General features: G+C 38.7%; 2 protein-coding genes across 2 annotated transcripts; one reads left to right on the top strand and one right to left on the bottom strand.

Moving 5' to 3' along the window:
* Positions 1–6,627: 6,627 nt before the first annotated feature.
* Positions 6,628–13,445, bottom strand: prpf18 (PRP18 pre-mRNA processing factor 18 homolog (yeast)). Its single transcript, XM_020932160.2, has 10 exons — positions 13,266–13,445; positions 12,705–12,782; positions 11,407–11,511; positions 11,209–11,322; positions 10,147–10,293; positions 9,778–9,846; positions 9,435–9,575; positions 8,997–9,068; positions 8,748–8,903; positions 6,628–7,069 (listed from the first exon to the last, which is right to left on the bottom strand). The coding sequence occupies exons 1-10, from the start codon at positions 13,329–13,331 to the stop codon at positions 6,989–6,991; spliced, it is 1,029 nt and encodes a 342-aa protein (XP_020787819.1). The 5' UTR covers positions 13,332–13,445; the 3' UTR covers positions 6,628–6,988.
* Positions 13,446–14,103: 658 nt separating this feature from the next.
* bend7 (BEN domain containing 7) lies at positions 14,104–17,307 on the top strand. The gene is made up of 9 exons (XM_055155682.1): positions 14,104–14,442; positions 14,966–15,022; positions 15,116–15,415; positions 15,486–15,602; positions 15,791–16,131; positions 16,450–16,557; positions 16,622–16,739; positions 16,815–16,928; positions 17,000–17,307. Exons 1-9 carry the CDS (start codon positions 14,379–14,381, stop codon positions 17,020–17,022), a joined length of 1,242 nt encoding a protein of 413 aa, XP_055011657.1. The 5' UTR covers positions 14,104–14,378; the 3' UTR covers positions 17,023–17,307.
* Positions 17,308–17,960: the final 653 nt, after the last annotated feature.

Here is a 17,960-nt window from a genome sequence, read left to right as displayed (position 1 = left end):
CAGACATTTTTGAAAGTTATGTCATATTTCATTTTTTATGAGAAATAATAGCATGTTAAGAACTTCACATTGTTGAGTTGGTATTAATATCAGGTTGAAATAATTCGATATCAAACAATAAATAAACACAGAGATGTAGTTAAGTTTATTGAGAAGATGGTGGTTATAAGAAGACGGACAGGCTGGGGAGGCTGAGGGTTCTGTTGCTTCATTGTAGGGTAAGGATGATGACTATAGATAGCTAGAGAGGGAGCTGGCTGTGATTGGTTGACAGTGATAGGCATGTTCAGTTCAATTCAGCGTAACAGGCTGACAACAAGTGTCTCAAATGGATTCAAGCAGGTAAACAGTGTTCCCCAAGAGAGACAAAAAGAAGGATGCCCCCCCTTCTGTGGGATGCAAATCACGAGAATAACAATAATTGGATTTATATAGCGCCTTTCATAACTCCCAAACACCACTTTACAGTGCATTATTAATTTAATCCAGCCATCAAGTAATGTGGATGAAGTGTCTTGCCTAAGGACCCAACAAAAGTGTTAGAGCTAGAGCCACTGCTGGCCTACTGTGGCACATAGTATTCCCAGTGGTCTCTCATCCAAGAACTAAACAGGCCTGGCCTTGCTTAGTTTCTGAAATCTGATGAGATTGAGCTTTGACAAGGAGATATGGCCTCAACCTAAAGAGTCCAAATGACAGTTTATGCAAGACCATAAAAATGTTTACAAGTAACATATATTCTTTTCAGCTTAACCCGTGAAGTACATTTTGAGTGATATTTGCAAAGTAATTTATCTACAGAAATGTATGTGTGTAAAATATGACTACTTCAACTTGAGTGATTCTTACAAAACTCCCTCCGTTCTCACTACCATCTCTTTATGTATTTAAAGCTGTGCTCCTGTGGCTGACTCTCCATCCTCTGTATGTCAGTCCTCTTTGCACTGAGCACTGAGCTGTATTGATGCTTTTGTCCTGTCTGCTCCCTCGTCTTTCAACTGAAGAAGCCGTTGCCATGCCGCTCTCCATAGAGATGTGCATCTGTACAGCGACATGTACGTGACAGATGTGCCTCACACTGCCCAAAATGGAGCTGTGTAATGTTTGGAAGAAAATGTGAGCTATTTATCTCTTTGGTGGATTGTCCTCTACTTGGTGGCTGAGCAGCATGAAGGTTCGAAGTTCAATTCGTGGGTCACTCAGACCTTTCTGTGTGGAGTTTGCATGGTCTCCCTTTGTCCAGCTAAGCTAGTCCTAACCAAACATAGCTCAAAATCTGAAAATCTGTACTCCATTGAAATGCTATTGCTCTGTATAGTGTTCCACAATGTAGCATTAAAAAGATCTATCTCCATGGAGACAATCAGGTGGCAGACATCCCCACCAGAAAAATCACATTGATCAGTCTTTGTCGACAACAACAAATACAATGGTATCTTCATTACAGAGTGTTATGCATAATATGCAAATGAATAATTAGCTAATGTGATCGCTAATGAATACTTAGCAAACATAACATGCACACTGATTCAATGTGTAGAAACAGAAACACTTAAAACAGAGTCTGATTTTTATTATGAGAATCATCAGAATGATGCATATTGCATGTAGCAGTTGCATAGTGTAATATCAATTAGTAGTAACAATATACAGTATATTGGTAGAAGTATTTTGGATTGTAAATAGCTGGTATTTCAGTGTTCACTTGAACCAACTTCCTTTCCATTCTGTGTATTGCTAATAGACTCACTGCCCTCAGCTTTTTAACCAGTGCTTTGACCTTTACGTTCCAGTTAGGCTCCAGTATAAATGAAGAGCTTGGAAGGAGGAGCTGATCAATTTAGCAAAGTGGACTGTCACATGAGACAACTGCCCAGGCTGCAGAGAGTGGACCGGGCAGGACAATAATGACCACACACAGAGATATATGGTGAGGAAAGTATAATGCATGTATAGGCTAAAGTAATGAGCACATTTTCCATGACTACACAGCAGGTGCCTGGCAACGTCAAAGCACTGCCCATCCACATAGCCTGAGCAGAATCAATGAGAGTGTTACAATAGGTGTGCATAGGAGCAGCAATAAGACATGGTGAAGCCTTCAATGGATAGTGGACTATTTAAAGAGGCGGTATTGTGCAACCACCATGTTAAAATATTGTTCCCTCATCAAAAACTTGAATAAAGATGTTTTAGATGTCATCCACGTTTAAGTAATCTAGCGATCTCTCAGGCACTATTCGAATCCTCCTTGTGGATAGGAGTACGGTCTTGTCTATTGCTCCACCCTCAAGCCTACGCCACCCATGCTCCCACACGACAATTTTCCATAAATAAACAAGAGCAGGATACAAAACAATACAAGGTAACATGGTGATCTCAATATCTAATGTGTTAGCAATTAATAATAATAAACCCCTCTTTAAATAACAACTGACAATGGAGTTCTAATGGTATGCTAAATTATTATTATTATTATTTGTGCTTTTAATTGTGGCATATGATTTCCTCCCTAATTACATTAAACTGACTCATGAGTGTTTGACCATGTTATAATGTTGTTCCCCCATCATTATTTAGCTGCAACAATACTTAAGCTAATTTTTCATTGATTCGTGCATGTGTAAGTAATGCTTCATTATTCTCCAAGGAGATTATATTGTAGTGTAATTACTTGTGACTATAAAAATCACACTCAAGGTCATATATGTAGGGTTCAGAATTGTCACATAGACATTTTTCAACAGTAAAAACACATAAATAAAACTCAGCTACTTCCTATGAAATGCCAAGAGGCAGGTCCAGATATGGCAGCCCTCCAAGAATCCAATCTCACTTGACATATTTCTGTTTAGCAGGGGAGGGCAGTAGTGGCTGCATGGCAAGAAGCACAGCAAGAAGGTTCCAAGTTTGATCCTCAGGCTTTTGTTTGCAGAGTTTGCATGTTCTCTCTGTGTCTGGGTGGTTTTCCTCTGGCATCATCATCATCATCATCATCAACCTAAAACATGTACCATAGGTTATATCCTCCATCTAAGGTAGTCCTGACCAAGACCAGCTCAAGATCTGGAAATGGGTCCCTGGGCACTGCAATGTGGTGCCCACTGCTTTTGACTGCTTTTTTGCCTCATTGAAAGATGGGTCAAATGCAGCAGAGGACAAATTTTCCTTCAAGGACAACAAAGTGTGTCCTAAACGAGAAACAAACCAAAAACTAAAAGTCTAGATTTTCTATAGTATGAAATTTACTATTATTAATGTTTCTGAAGGTACATGCTCACAATCAGATATGCATGTTGCTAACAAAGTGACAAGAGGTCTCAATCAATATTAATAGAAAGAAATCCGTTGAAGCCTTGATTCATTTTCATCTGATCAAGTCTTTCTGAGATTCATTCCTGTTAAAAATGACTCAGTGATCAACACCTCTGCTTTGATTTGCGTTTTGCTATGGTAATGTATGCATCTGCAGAGAACCCACACCAGTACTGCAGTGATGGTGCTAATGACACAGGGAGGATGTGGCCCACGTCCTGCAGACAGAGCCGAGGCTGGAACAATAGACTGTGAGGTCCTTTCAGTGCAGGGTGAGTCAGGGAGAAACATGGAGCTCATTATGGGTACATTTAAAGCTAGTATACTGTGCTAAATCAACTGCACGGATTCAGCTGTTTCTGATCTGATACTGATACTGCTTTGTGCATATGCCATAACCCGATATAAACCTAAACTAAACCCCAAATCCCATGTCTATTTCATTTAGATCCATGGAGAGAAGCAGGTGGTGTTGTCAGGTCAAATTACAGGTCAGATCTGTGGATGCAATGTTAGAGAAATAAAAGTACCTGTAATTCAAAAGAAAAGGCAGATTGATACATGTTTAATGCCATACTGTGCAACATTCATAGACTACATACATAAACAGAGATAACTAACCCATTGGCCACTGTGTTCCACTTGAGGTTCAAGTCTCTCCCTCTCTGTGTAACTGCTGCTGCTGTGAGCTTTGTCATTTTGGTCTTAAAATATTCCTAATAACCCACTCTGTATGATCCTGGTGTTTTTATTTTGGCATGTTGTCCTATTCTTAGTATGGAGGACGGAGTCTCTAAATTTGCCCATTACCGCCAACATTGTGAGCTTCATTTGACTGAAGCTGAACACTATGGGTGACGTCACACTCCCTCACACTCCCCTAGTCCCCTTCTTTACACAGTCTGTAGGAACATTCCAGGAAACGCATTTCCGTGGAGGCAATCAGAGCAGTTTAACACATTTAAGAGCAAGAGCACCTTTAAGTACTTAATGTAAGTAGTCTGAATACAATTATTAGATTGGCCAAAAATTGAACCAAGTCATGAGTTTCAGTTTACAGACTAAACACCATCATGACTATTTTTGTTCAGTACCATTTAAACACAACCTATAGAATATTCAGTCTTGAATTGTTAATTGCTATGGTAACAGTGCAACATAATTTCATTGCAGATACAGAACGCAGCCTAACAACATTAAAGCTGGAGCAGATGTTTTCAGCTTGATAAAAACTACTTCACTCATTTGTTCTGCTTGTCACACATTTAAATTATTTCATTTTTTGCTGTAAACTGTAAGAAATCCTTGAGGTGTTCTCCAGACTCATTATACTACAAGAGACCATATCAAGGCTGAGATGTCCAAAAGATGAAATTTAAAAAAAAATCTGAATATTGCATGGTAGTGACAGGAAAATGAATCATCATAAGTCTTATTGAGCAGTGTTAGGTATAGGCTGGAATAAAACATACCAGGGAGATTTTAAGGTCAGTCATTTCGTCAGTGCTGAGTAAACCTGAGACAAATTGTTCAGTTAGGCAAAGCTCCAGCCCAGATAAGAGAGCTCATGGAAATATGTGGAAAAAGTACAAATATTTAACCCTGATCTCAAGACTCCACGTCACAACTCTTCAGCCAGGGCAGAGCAGTGCATGGTCTTTTTTTTTCACTCTCATAAATACTTTTAATGTAACAATGTTTGGAAATACCATGTCATAAAAGGTTCCATATTATGCAGTTATTTTGATTTTTAATAATAATTACTGGATGTGTTTTGTCTTGACATTGATATATCATATAGTGGCCCCTGTTAGGTGAGTATGTCTGGAAAACAAAAGCTACTCGTGCTAGATTTTTCACAAAAAACACAGTCTGGGCAAAATCTCAAGGGTGTACTAGTATGTATCAAATTTTACAAAGTTGAAATTTGGATTTTAAATCATGAATATATCAATTATAATAGTAAGAACTGACAATATACTATTACAACAATATACTTCATCTACTAATTAGTATACTATTTGCCTAGTACTCAAGTTACTCATTGTGAGGCAAAAACCCTACACCAATCCTAAAAAATTAATTAAATAAATTATATGCCTCAAAATGATATTATGTCTATATGCAGTAAGCCTATGGTTCAATTCCCAAGGCAACATACAATACTAGAGAAGAAATTTGAGCTATTCTACACACTTCTGCTGTGTTAGAGGATTCACAAAATGTTTCCAGAATGTAGTGACGTAGTTGTTGAGGGGTGAATGCCTGAGACTGTGACGTTTGGAATGCCCTGTGAACACATGGAACAGCCCCCATCTCCATGGTAACACAGGGTAAAAAGGCCAGAGAGTGACGCGGGCTGGACCTTATCACCTTGGCAGCTCAGTGCGAGGCTCCCATCACCGCATGTTACTCAGAGGAGAGGGGGTTACTTACTACTCTATTATTCAATAGGTTGGGTTCATTTAATGAAAAGTGGAAAGGTCATAAATTTATATATATCAAAATATCGGTTATGGGTTACTGGGTCAATTTAAAACGGGCTAAAAATTCTTCTCTAACAGCAAAAATGGGAGCAAACTGGCTGGACAAAACAAGGATGAAACCAGGTCATGTGTTCTTGCTGTAAGTAGTGAATGTACATCTCCACAAACCTGACTTTTATTTGGCCAGGAGGAGGGCCTCCTCTTGCTTGTTCCCATGGAAATATCGTTCCTTTGGATGTAATATTTGACAGTTTGACATAAAGGATTTCTATGTCCATAAAAAATGTGCTGGAGTATGGTTTTAATGTTATATTTCCATGAAGTCATGCAGCTGACTTTCCACCCGCAGAAAGTTACATACTTTAATCACAAAGATGGTATATCAAACGGCATATCAAGTTTAATATGGCAAATTAGTCAATCCCAATTTATTTGTTAAACATTTCTTGATTTTCTGTTTTGTTAGTTTTGATTAACTGATTAGGTTAACCCTCACATGATAATCTTGGATGAGCTTCTATCAAGGATACACAATATATCTATTCAACTGCACAACTGTAACTTCATCTATGATTTGTCACTATAAGGTGTTTGACATGTGGATTTTATATTTGGCCATTTTGAATTAAAAATAAAACTAAATTAAATTAAATGGATAAAGAAGCAGTTTCTACAGCTGAGCTGAGTGACGTCAGGATCACATTCAAGGTTCTGAAAACAATCAATAACTATTTCCAGACTGGCAGCTAAATATAGTTCTATTCAACAACCCAGCTATCTATGAAGAGACTTTACCACTACCAAAATGATATGACAGAAGCAAAACTACACAATACAGTTTATTATCTTACAAAGAGATAGACAATGAGCCTTAAACGAGTGTAATAAAACTTACACATGCAAATAAAAATATTAACTGTACAATTTGTCTTAGCAGTATCTTTTATGCTAATAAAAGAAGTAACAAATGTTGAAAGTTGAAAGCCTAACAAAAGGTAGGCCAGCGTTGTCACTGTAAAGACAAAATAATAGCTGACAGAAACATTTAAATTGTGGTATTTTTCCAAATTCCAAATCAATTAAACTGCGAAACTGGCACTAGCTAGTTTCCCTTGTACACTGCGCTTCACATGGTACAAGATTGCTCTTACAACTTCTGCTTTATTAATTTCATTTAAAAGTGAAAGTTACAAAGCATTGTACTCCACACATTTGGATGGGTCTGTTGGGAAGTGTTTCTGGCAGATGGTCATAAGTCTCTTTAGCCCCTGTGGAAAGATAAAACATGTCATCATTGAATAGAAAGATCAGAAAAGACAGTTAAAAATGCATCATTGTATATGTGAGATAATGACAACAAGAATATTGTGACATTGTTATAAAAACAAATTTTTGATGAAATCATATTACCATTGGAAATGTGTAAAAACATGACAATTTCTGTAGTCCACTTTCAGTGTTGGGTGTAATCCGTTACAAAGTAATGCAACTACTTTTTGGGGGGTAAAAATAGTGTAACGCGCTACTACACCTCAAGCCTTTCTTGACCAACCCAGAGCTAGTCGTGGAGCACCGCCTTGAAGAAAGCAGGGCTCAGCGACATGCGGAGAGAGGTCCCTTGACTATGTAAACTGCACGGATCCCATCCATTTACCTCTTAGCGTTTTCACGTCCTCTTGAACTTTCTGTTCACAGTTCTTTTAAACTTTCCTTTACGATACTTGTTGACTATCAGTCTTGTGCCGGTATTTAGCCTTACATGGAGTTTACAGTCAAAAAGTAACGAGTCACATAAAAAGTTACTTTCCATAGAGGGTAACTAAGTTAAGTAAGGGATTACTTTTAAAAGAAGTAACGAGTAATGGGAAAACATCAAATCGTTCGATACTGGTCTCACAATTCGATACACATGTTCGGTCGATATGCACGTGTCCCTCCATGCCAGCTGAGTTGCCATTTATTATGGTCTGAAAGGGAAACTGTTATCGTGACGTCCTCCTCACATACAGCAACAACTCCATAGGGACTACAGCTAAAATATTCTAACAGAGGTTGATTTTATCTTTCTGTCACTTTTTAAGTTGATAAACTCAGGAATGACAAAGATATTAACTTTTAAATACTTTAAAATAGCTTTTGGCTTTACATCGACTTTAATCATCTGAGCTCGTATACACACCCGTGAGTGACTCTTTATCTCAGACTCTATTTCCTAAGTTTTGATCAGAAAACGGTCCATTGATACATTTCTATGTAACATAACATAGTTTTAGTGTTCAGAAAGAGGATGGGAAAGCACTGTGTGTCTGTTAAGAGCACAGACTGTAGCAGGGCAGTGTGGGAGGAGCTACGTACTGTCTCTGCTGGAGGAGGCAGAACAGCGCGGGGACAGGCATGTGAACTCAGTGAGAGGACTCATCAATTCATGATCAAAAAAGGAGAAGTCTGAGAGTTTAATTCCCCTAGCAGTCTATATTAATCGTAGGCTGGCTTATTTTCACAGAGTAAAAATTCCGTTTTGTAAATCATTGAACCGAATGAGCTAAAATACTTCACATATAAACTACAACTGTACAGTTGTGGTACTGTATGTAATGTATGTACTGTTTCATTATAACATCATAGTGTTATTATATTATACTCAATAGCAGAAAAAATTACATGAGAGTTTTTTTGCATCTTAACATGTATCAAAATCGAATTGATATCGTATCGTGTATCGAGATACATATTGAATCGTGGAAAAAATATATCATTGCATCCCCAGTAACGCGTACAGGCTCTTAGGTTTAATCCGTTGTACAAGCTCATTTCAAATTTTAAAGACGGATTACTTTGGAAATATTGGTGCTATCAAAAAGAAATTACTGTAATGATCCTGACACCCTGCTTTCAATGCCTGATGTCAACCACTAAACAATTAACCAACAGTAGATTTAGCAGCACCTGTATGTATTTCCTCTGGGTTTCGTCGTTCAGAACATGTGCCACGTGCTTGGAGAAGATCTTCTCTCTTCCTGTACGAGCGTGGATGCCCACCATGGTCACTCCAATAGGCCAGGGTGCATTTCCAATGGCCATCTGAAGGTATGCATCATTGGCCTATTCAAAAACACCAATTTTAAACTTTTAAAAAGTACACTCGATACATTTTGTTATGATATGACCTCAATTGCAATGAATTCAATTACTTACTTTGACATATTCTCTTTCCAACATGAATTTGATGATATCTGTGATGGATTCTTTGATGTCTGCTGGTAAACTCTATGAGAAAAAAGAACATGGTGAATATTATAAATTGTAACAAGACTGTGTAATCTTTTATTCGTCCAGGAGTGGTTTACAATCCCTCTCCATGTTTTGGCAAACATCTATTTAAATGTGGATATCTGAAAGCAGTTATTTGATATCAATTCATTTCCACGAGTGTCGCTTTCCCCCCCATGTCTCAGACTTTGTAGAGAGCACATGCCAAGGTGGTGCAGAAATAAGCAAAGAAGTGCCCAGTAGGAGTTTTATAAATCATGTGTGTGATGCATAATGCGTAAGCAATCTTGATAAATGAGGCCTCTGGACCCTGTTTTTGCAATCAAGTTATGAGTAGTTTTGCAGCATTTGTCCCTTCCTCACCTTCTTGCGTAGCTTCCTAAACAGAGGCTTGAGGTATGACTCAGTCTGGGAGTGAGTGGCACTGGCCAGTTTCCCTTGTACACTGCGCTTCACATGGTCCTCTCGGCTGTTTAGGTCTTTGGCCCAAACGCCCAGCAAGAACTGAAAGACAACAACAGCATGAATAGTAATCATTAGAATAGTTTCTAAATAGTTTTGGTGACATAACTGTCCGATTACTCTATTTGAACGTTCTTAATACTAATAAATGTAACTTCCATCAATATATCTATCTGTAGTGTATATTACATTTTAATATGATATGATATGATATGACATGACATGACTGATTAAAATCACTTACTCTCAAAAACTTGTCGATGACATCCTGGTCTCCATGGTCATCTCCTCTGCCCAGAGTTTTGCCAAGAGCCTTGCATAAAATAATGTATTCATAAAATACGAGATATTATGAGACGATATTCTCATATATTTAGTACAGGTTACAGGTTCGGTATCCGTGTACATTGCTGAAGTTCACAAATGTAAAAAGATCAATTCACTTAGCAATTTATCATTATCAGTCTTAATTCACTTCCTTTTTATCAACAGTGCCACCTACTGTCTTTTTGACAAAATACATAATAATAGAAACTAACAGGAAGCGTGGCATTGTTCTGGACTAAAGTTAAAGTGTGCGCAGTTGTATTATTTTGAATATTCTTTGCCTTACCACAAGTTCTTCTATAGTGGTGTTTTCTTCATGCACTTTGAGGTCATGTTGTGTGTCTAGCTCTCCGCCTTCTGTTCCTCCAACAATCTCATTCAAGTACTGCTGGTCAATTTTGTCCATGGCAGCCTTCAGGTCGTTCCTCAAACCCTGGACACAGATCCACTTTCCATTATGACAATCGCAATGGATAAAAATTCTCAAGAAAAAGTCAAGGCCAGAGGGCATGGTAAGGCTGCACAATTTAGTAAAAACTAATAACAAAACAAGTATTATGATTTGATTACAGTATTTTCCGAGCTATTAGACGCGTTCTTGAGTCTCCAACCACATAAAAAAACGACTACGCGCCCCGCAATCCAGAGAGCCCTATACACGAATCCACTCGAGTGTCCCAGCATGACTTCAGTAAACTACAAACCGCACCACCCGCAGTGCAAGCAAACACGCACGGAGCAGACAGCGACCGCGCAGCAAAAAAAACACCCGCAGCCACACTCATCAGTCTGCGCGGACAAGGAATGGAACGGAGGAACGAACCGAAAAAACGAGTGCAATGTGCCACTCTGAGCCACAACTGAACAACTGAGTCACTGCGAACACGCCAACAATCCAGCGGTCCCAGACAGCACCCTCCCTACGCGCCACAATTGAACAAAGCCGAAAGTCACTGTGAATGCGCCAAACAAAATCCGACTGACCCATCTAACTGTTGTGTTTTGTTTAAAGTCCGGTGCGGTTTATTTGTGAAAAAGTTTAAAAATAGACCATTTAATGACAGTGCGTCTTATAATCCAGAGCACCTAATAGCCCAAAAAATACGGTACTATTGATTACTACTGAACTGATTATGTTTAAAAAGTACGATTCTGTTCAGAGTGCACATTGTAAAAAACTCTGACATGACACTGACGCTGAAGTGAACTGCTAAATTGAATCAAAAATCCCATGCATTTCAGAACATTTTTGTAGAGGTCTAAAATATACGAAAAACAAGATTTATTTTCTTTGAAAGACCATCTCAAATGGCATATTTTTCTTATTATTTTTTCTGTCTGGACATACTTTGTTTACTTCAGGGGTTAGAATCTCTATCTTCCTGAGTCTTTGAAAAGCGTCATAGTCTGACTCCCCAAACAGCCGGATGGGCTCCCCTCGTTCTCTCAGCCTCCTGATGACCTACAAACATAGGAGCAGCATTTATGTGAGCAGGCAGCATTCAATTTTAGTTTTATTTTATTATGTTTGTTGGTCTCCACACACCTCCTGTCTGGACAGCGTCATAGGCAGCTTCTCCTCAGTTAGCTCCAACTCCAACACTGGATTCTTGTTTGAAGAGGATGGTTCTTCTTCATCGCCACTGTCCACCTAAAACAGAAAAGAGGCACTTATTATCATTTCTGAATATGTAAAGGCTTTTTAAAATCCCAAAACAAAGTCACTACATATTCAAAATAAAAACTGAGGGTTGTAATCCAAAAACTAAAGCATGCTTAGTTACATTTTGTGTTAAATTGGTGTATTACATAAGATCAGATGTCCTCCTGAGTGTTTTCCACTTGTAAAACTCAAAAAACAAACATACTAGAACTACTATAGTACAGAACTCACTCATGCTTCAAAAGGCCCATGCACAATGCAGTCAGAAAGTGTCACTTATATTCAAGTTGAATGAGACATAATTAATAATAATAAATAAAAGCAATTCTTAATAACATATTTAACTTAGTTTGTACTATTATACTGAGAACACACGAGGCAAAACACAGAAAAAAAAAATCTCATCAGTACTGGCACATCCTTTTTATATCACCAAGTAGTCCATAGGAAAGCCAGGTTTAGTTCAATAAAGCATGGGATGGAATGCATAAAAGTCACAACTTTGACAAAATTGCCTTTTTTTCTGGGGAATTGTGATAAGATTTGTGATTTGTTTTAATAACAGGATTCTGTTCAAATTTCACATTTAAAACATATCCAGAAGAATTGACAAAAAGAATGAAATATGAACTAACAAACTAATATAAGAATCACACGTCAGAACATGTTTGCACACATCTAAACTAGAAGGTTAGCATTTTTTTAAGCAAATAAGAGAGAATATTGGGTTGTTTGGGGAGGAAATGATGATACTTCAAAAAATTGCAGCTTTTATGATTTGCTAATTGTATCCATTAAATTTTTTCTTGCAGCCCTAATCCCAAGATTTATTGTAGAAAATAATAAAGAAAAAAGCATGTGCCCTGAGGGTCTACTGCAAAAAGAATGCTGTTGTTTGTGTCCCTTAGGGAAAGGAGGGAATAGTTTGAATACACTTCAGGCTTCAGTCTCTGCTCATGCATCTCGACAGTGGTACTGCACAGTGGAAGCCCTACCTGTCTCTCGGGAGTCTCGCCCTGAACCTACAGAAGGAGGGCGGCCGTGGAGCAGACAGGACAAACAGCACAGTAAAACCAATACAATACTGTTCAGTATCTTTAGGTATTTGGAGTTAATATTTTATCTTCCATCTGCAGCACACAATAATGACAGCAATAATACACTAAAAATAAAATGCATACCTTGAATCCACAGCGTCTGAAATAATCCTCCTGCTCCTTCTTTGCCAGATCAGACCTTTTGAAGTATTTTTTGGAGTCCTATACATCCATGCACAATAGTTTTATTAGGATTATTCACATTACATTATGACATGTATTTGATTATTGTTGCTTTCTGATTAGATAACAGTCTTGAGAAACAAAACACCAAGTAATAACATAAACAATGTCCAAAATTTTTTTTGTCTGTTTGTTTTTTATAATTAAGAATAAATCAGCATTGCAACTATTACTACTATAGCTGTTTGATTTAAACACATTTACCACGTAGGCTATCTGTATCTGTATTCACCATGGATCTATATGGTGTTCACAGCCAGGTCATGTTTATGAATCTCTTGGGTTCCTTTTACTTTTGTCTGCCTACATCAATAGTTTCACAAAAATGCTGAGAAATAATCAAAGTAAGATTATATACGTAAACTTGGGTAGGTTGTAAACCCACAATCTTGTCTAGCTTAGTTTAACCCATAGGTGTAACCTAACGGGGTCTGACATAAACAATACTTTTCTACGTCTTACATCAACCAGATTCTTTTCTTCAAGAAGTTTCCTCTTTCGAGCGATCTCTGCTTTCAGTATATCCATTTTAAGCGCCTTAAAATCACTACAATACTTGAATTCTGTACAGATGTGAGGGACTTGAGCTAACTCTCTGTGAAGCTAACAAGCTAATGTTACCGGAAATACGCTCTGTCTTCTTCGTCTGTGACTGTCGGACTGCAAACCAGCGTCAAAGGGTCACTGTCGCCACCTCCCGTAAGCTGTCGGATCGTGTAATGTTATACACTGATAACATGTTTTTATCCCGTGAAGTGTATTTTAAACAAAACATTACACTGGATTAAATTTAGGCGTGAGGTTATTTTGAAAGCTAACACAATAAAAGCACTATGGGTTTCAAAAGCCTATAGACATATTATTTATTCCCTTTTATTATTATATTTAAACTGTTTTAGTGTGTGATGAAATGTGGAAATGTGAGCTACATGAACACCTGAATTTCCCCTATGGGGATCAGTAAAGTATTTATCTAACTATCTATCTCTATCTATAAGAAAACGAAAATCATTGTAGATTTGAGGTTAGAAAGCCAGGCCTAAATGACCTAACTTGGTTTTCTCCTCGCCATGGATTCTACCTGGACGACTGAGAGATTCTTCACACTAACTTGGTTTTATGAATTCCCATTTCTAGGTTTTATTCCCCATTGGCCTAAAGGTTTTAAAGTTTATAAAAGAGTTGCATTAGCCGAGCATAAACATGGACTAACCAAAACTTACAGCATAAGCTTTGATAGCACCATCAGAGGGGGTGGACATCGGCGCTAAGAGATTTTATTAAGGACATTTGAATTAACACTCAGCTGCAGCAGAATATACAGGCTAATATACCCTACTTTATACCTTACTTTACATATTGAGAAAAAGTCATTGCATCACATGCCACGTGAGCCAACACTGATGTTGCGCTCTTTGTTTTAATTATAACGGGAGCGAGCTAAGCGCAGCCCGTGGACAAATGAGCTTATAATAAGCGCTGGTCACTGACTGGGTCTGTGTCGCCGCTGGACGTGTCTGGGGAGCACCGCTGCTGCACATTTTAACTATAACCCATTCTAACATATGTGTGAAGATGGAGTTTGGAGAGAGGAAGAGGAGCAGGAAGTCTCAGAGCTTTAAACTGCTCTCGGCTGAAGGTAGGCGCTCCTGCGGACGTGAGTGAGACCAGGAGACGCGCCTCTGTCTGGTTTGTCTGGGGCTGCTAGCACAGAGCACAGTAAAGAAAGCTATGGCCACAGCCTCATGGGGCTTATACATATGCAACATGTGCACAGATGTAGTGTTTACCTTTCATCCGCACAGACAGACAGTCTGACACATATCTGACTTATACACAGCTGAGGCGCTCTCCTCAGCTGCCCACGGAGCTGCTCCACTTCATGCCTCCTACAGGTGGTCGATCCTGAGGGGGAGGGGCGAGCTACTCATGTGCACCATTGCTGAAGACTTACTGTTAACGTGTTGTATATGGCCAACGATGGGCCTATCAGAGGTGGATATAGGCTATGTCACAGTTTCTTAGAGCCAGATGATTTAGATTTGATAATCAAAGTTAATAAAGACAGACAGGCTGACCAATGTGGGAAATGTGTTCATAGTTGAGCATTGTATATATGTCTTCTAAAGCAAGTGTTAAACATAATTACATTTTGATTGAAGTTGCAGTTGAAGCCCCCATCAGTGTGTCCAAAGATGCTACTGCTGTGCCCAGTGAAGGTATTTGTCCTGAGTAATGTGATTAAACTAAAATGTATTGACTGTTTTTGGTTTTTTTTTTCTTATATAAATGTTCCTAAACTTGTCTTGCAGATTGGGTGGGGGAGGATGGCATGGAGATCAAGAGGCAGATCACTGGAATGATGAAGATTCTGAGCGACAGGAGTGGAAGGGGTTATCAGCGAGTCGGCCCGGTACTGTCCCAGGACAGAGGGGAGGATGGGGGTCAGTCTTCTCTGTGGCTGCCTGATGATGACCACGTCTGGACCTCTGTGGAGGGAATTGCACCTTCAACCCTGCCTTCCACGCACACCAATGCACCTGGGACCCGCTCCAGAGGTCAGAGAGAACTGCACAGCACGAAGGATTTGACCAAAGCACTTCAAGTCAGTGGTAAGCAGATAATAAAGTGCATAGTTACAACTTGTATCCCATAGAAGGTGTCATGCATGTTGTGTTTTAGCAGACACCAGGCCTCCCTCAACGGAACCACCCTGCTGCATGTGTAACTGTAAGGACACACTACAGGCCATTTTGCAGGAGCTTCAAGTGATGAGAACAATTTTGCAGTCTGAAAAAGGCAAGTTCACAAAATGTAAACAGACATTACATCACTTTTTTGAATAATTTTGGAAATATCATTTTAGTTCATGCTTTCTGTCTGTTTTTATCCCAACATTAAACATGTATAAACAGTAACAATTTAACTCTAACCTGATTAATTTGTTATTTGTATTTTATTACTCAAGTTATTATTTATTTTTATAGAAAAACAGGAGCCAAATGCAGTATTACCTTGTCAACCTGCCCTGCATGGCCCTACCCCTCCACACAGACCATTGAAGAGGAGGCCCATCTACAAAGTGCCACCCCTGGCGGAGTGCAGTGCTAGGCATGAACCTGTATCCCCTGTTCCTGTCTGTGCTCCTGTCTTTGCACCTGTCTCTGCTCATGCCTCTACTCCTGCACACAGTAGAGAGATCGGTGATGCTGTGAAACCAGTAGACACATTCAGAGCCCTGGGTCAGTCCATAGATGCACAGCCAGACAGTGCCAACAGTGATACCACCTCCCTGCTCCATCCGCCAAGTAAACATCTGGAATCAGAGGTGCTTGTAAAAAACATAGGCATTTGGCAATATTGTGGTGTTGCACAATCAATTGTGAAAAAGTTAGTGTGTGCCATATTTTAGCCATTTGATGTCCATGATGCACTATGTAACTTTTCTTGTGAGGGGTCCCCCACTAAACTTCTAATCAATCATACATTATTTAAACACAAATGTTTTTAGTGCACAAAAATATACCTTGAAAATCATGCATTCTTATCATGGTATCCAATGCAATCCTGGTATTATTGCTGTATTTTTGCTATTTCTCCCTATTGTTTCACATTCACCTAACATTCTTTTTTCATTCTCTTTCAGCCAGAGGTGCGTCTGGTAGAGGACTACGATGTGTTCATCTCAAAGGCTCAGCTCGACTCCATTTTGATCAACTACACTCGCTCTGGCAGCTTGCTCTTCAGAAAATTGGTGCGGCTAAATTTTTTCATCTATAATTTCAATTTGAATCTGTTTTTTAAATTTTCAAACTTAGGTGTGTGCCTTCTTTAACGATGCCACCCTGGCCAACTCTTTGCCCAATGGAAAAAGAAAAAGAGGGCTCAATGACTACAGAAAGGGCTTGGACCAGAACATTGTAGGAGCTGTTAAAGGTGAGACTGCAATACAGCAGTTAAACTATATATAGTAAGCACGTTGAGAATAAGATTAATGTGCATTTTTTTTAGCATTTACAGAAAAATATTGCATTGAACACAACATAGAAAAGCTGCCTGGCCCACGAGACTGGGTTCAAATCCTACAGGACCAGATCAAACTGGCCCGGAGGCGACTGAGGAGAGGTCAGTCATGAAGGCATAATGTATTTTAGTGGTGCATTATTTCAAAAAGTGTGCTATACTGTGATCCTCAGATGCAGCTGAAGACAAGATATAAAAATATCTTCAAACTATGCTCTTTATTTCTCAATCAGCTGATGTCTGTGGGTGGCCTTATGTGGTAGTGATGGCCCAACATTACAACTATTTCTTATGTAATAATATTTTTTATATCTCTACCTTTTGCTCCTCCTGATTTTCATTTTGCTTTAGGTCAGACACAAAAAAAATATCTCAGTTTCATCTCTAATAATAATGATCTCCAGGCCTATATTGATCCATGTAACATAGCCCAAATTCTGCCCATGCAGACCTATCTGAAGATTATTTAACATTATTTAAAAGCGACACTGTGTAACTTGTTAGCCCTTCAGAATGTTTTTCTTTTTTTTGGTTGTTTATTGTCATATGTTTTAATAATGCAAAAAGTCCCTGTGCTGACCCAAGCATAGAGGGGTCTGCATTACAGACTGTGGTGAGCGCTGACCCAAGTAATGGAACTTTCAGTTTTATCTCAAGTGTTTGATATTTCAACCTGTATTTATTTTTTTAAATGTTATAAACCAGTAGCATAATGGAACACTGTTATATTTTATTATAATTTGGCTGAAGTCTCTGCCCAGTGTCTCTGTAGTGTTGCTGTCAATGTTGCTTCAATAAACTGTCTTTTATAAAAACACTCAAAAAGTGGTCTTTGAATCAACCTTGTAGTCTTAGGTAGCCTATAGACCTAGTAATTATACAGTGTAATAGTATATAGACTAAAGAACCATATATGAAGGAAGTTTCATGACATGTCTGATGAAAGTCCAAAAGTTGCAGTTTATTAGAATAATAAGCTCTATTTTCTTTTTGGGGTAATTGGAGGGAAACCACTCAATTAAAGGTACACCCCTTTGTATGAATTTTGTTGCCAGACTTTTTAGCCCATTAAAGGGGAGGTTGAAGCCGCCTCCTGGAGCACGGAGGACCCGCGGACATCTTGTGAATATTTTC

Source organism: Boleophthalmus pectinirostris, unplaced genomic scaffold, assembly GCF_026225935.1.
Source record: "Boleophthalmus pectinirostris isolate CB_2022bp ecotype Guang Dong unplaced genomic scaffold, ASM2622593v1 HiC_scaffold_2, whole genome shotgun sequence".
Lineage (NCBI taxonomy): Eukaryota > Metazoa > Chordata > Actinopteri > Gobiiformes > Gobiidae > Boleophthalmus > Boleophthalmus pectinirostris.
The sequence above is the reverse complement of the archived record's forward strand: the minus strand, read 5'-3'. Positions and strand labels throughout refer to the sequence as shown.

Coding starts and splice junctions, on each gene's coding strand:
- prpf18 (XM_020932160.2), bottom strand. CDS start 13,331: ATGGATATACTGAAAGCAGAGATCGCTCGAAAGAGGAAACTTCTTGAA. Junction 11,323..11,406: donor TGACGCTGTCCAGACAGGAG/GTGTGTGGAGAC, acceptor CTATGTTTGTAG/GTCATCAGGAGGCTGAGAGA. Junction 10,294..11,208: donor TAACCCCTGAAGTAAACAAA/GTATGTCCAGAC, acceptor ATCTGTGTCCAG/GGTTTGAGGAACGACCTGAA.
- bend7 (XM_055155682.1), top strand. CDS start 14,379: ATGGAGTTTGGAGAGAGGAAGAGGAGCAGGAAGTCTCAGAGCTTTAAA. Junction 14,443..14,965: donor TAAACTGCTCTCGGCTGAAG/GTAGGCGCTCCT, acceptor TTTTGATTGAAG/TTGCAGTTGAAGCCCCCATC. Junction 16,132..16,449: donor GTAAACATCTGGAATCAGAG/GTGCTTGTAAAA, acceptor ATTCTCTTTCAG/CCAGAGGTGCGTCTGGTAGA.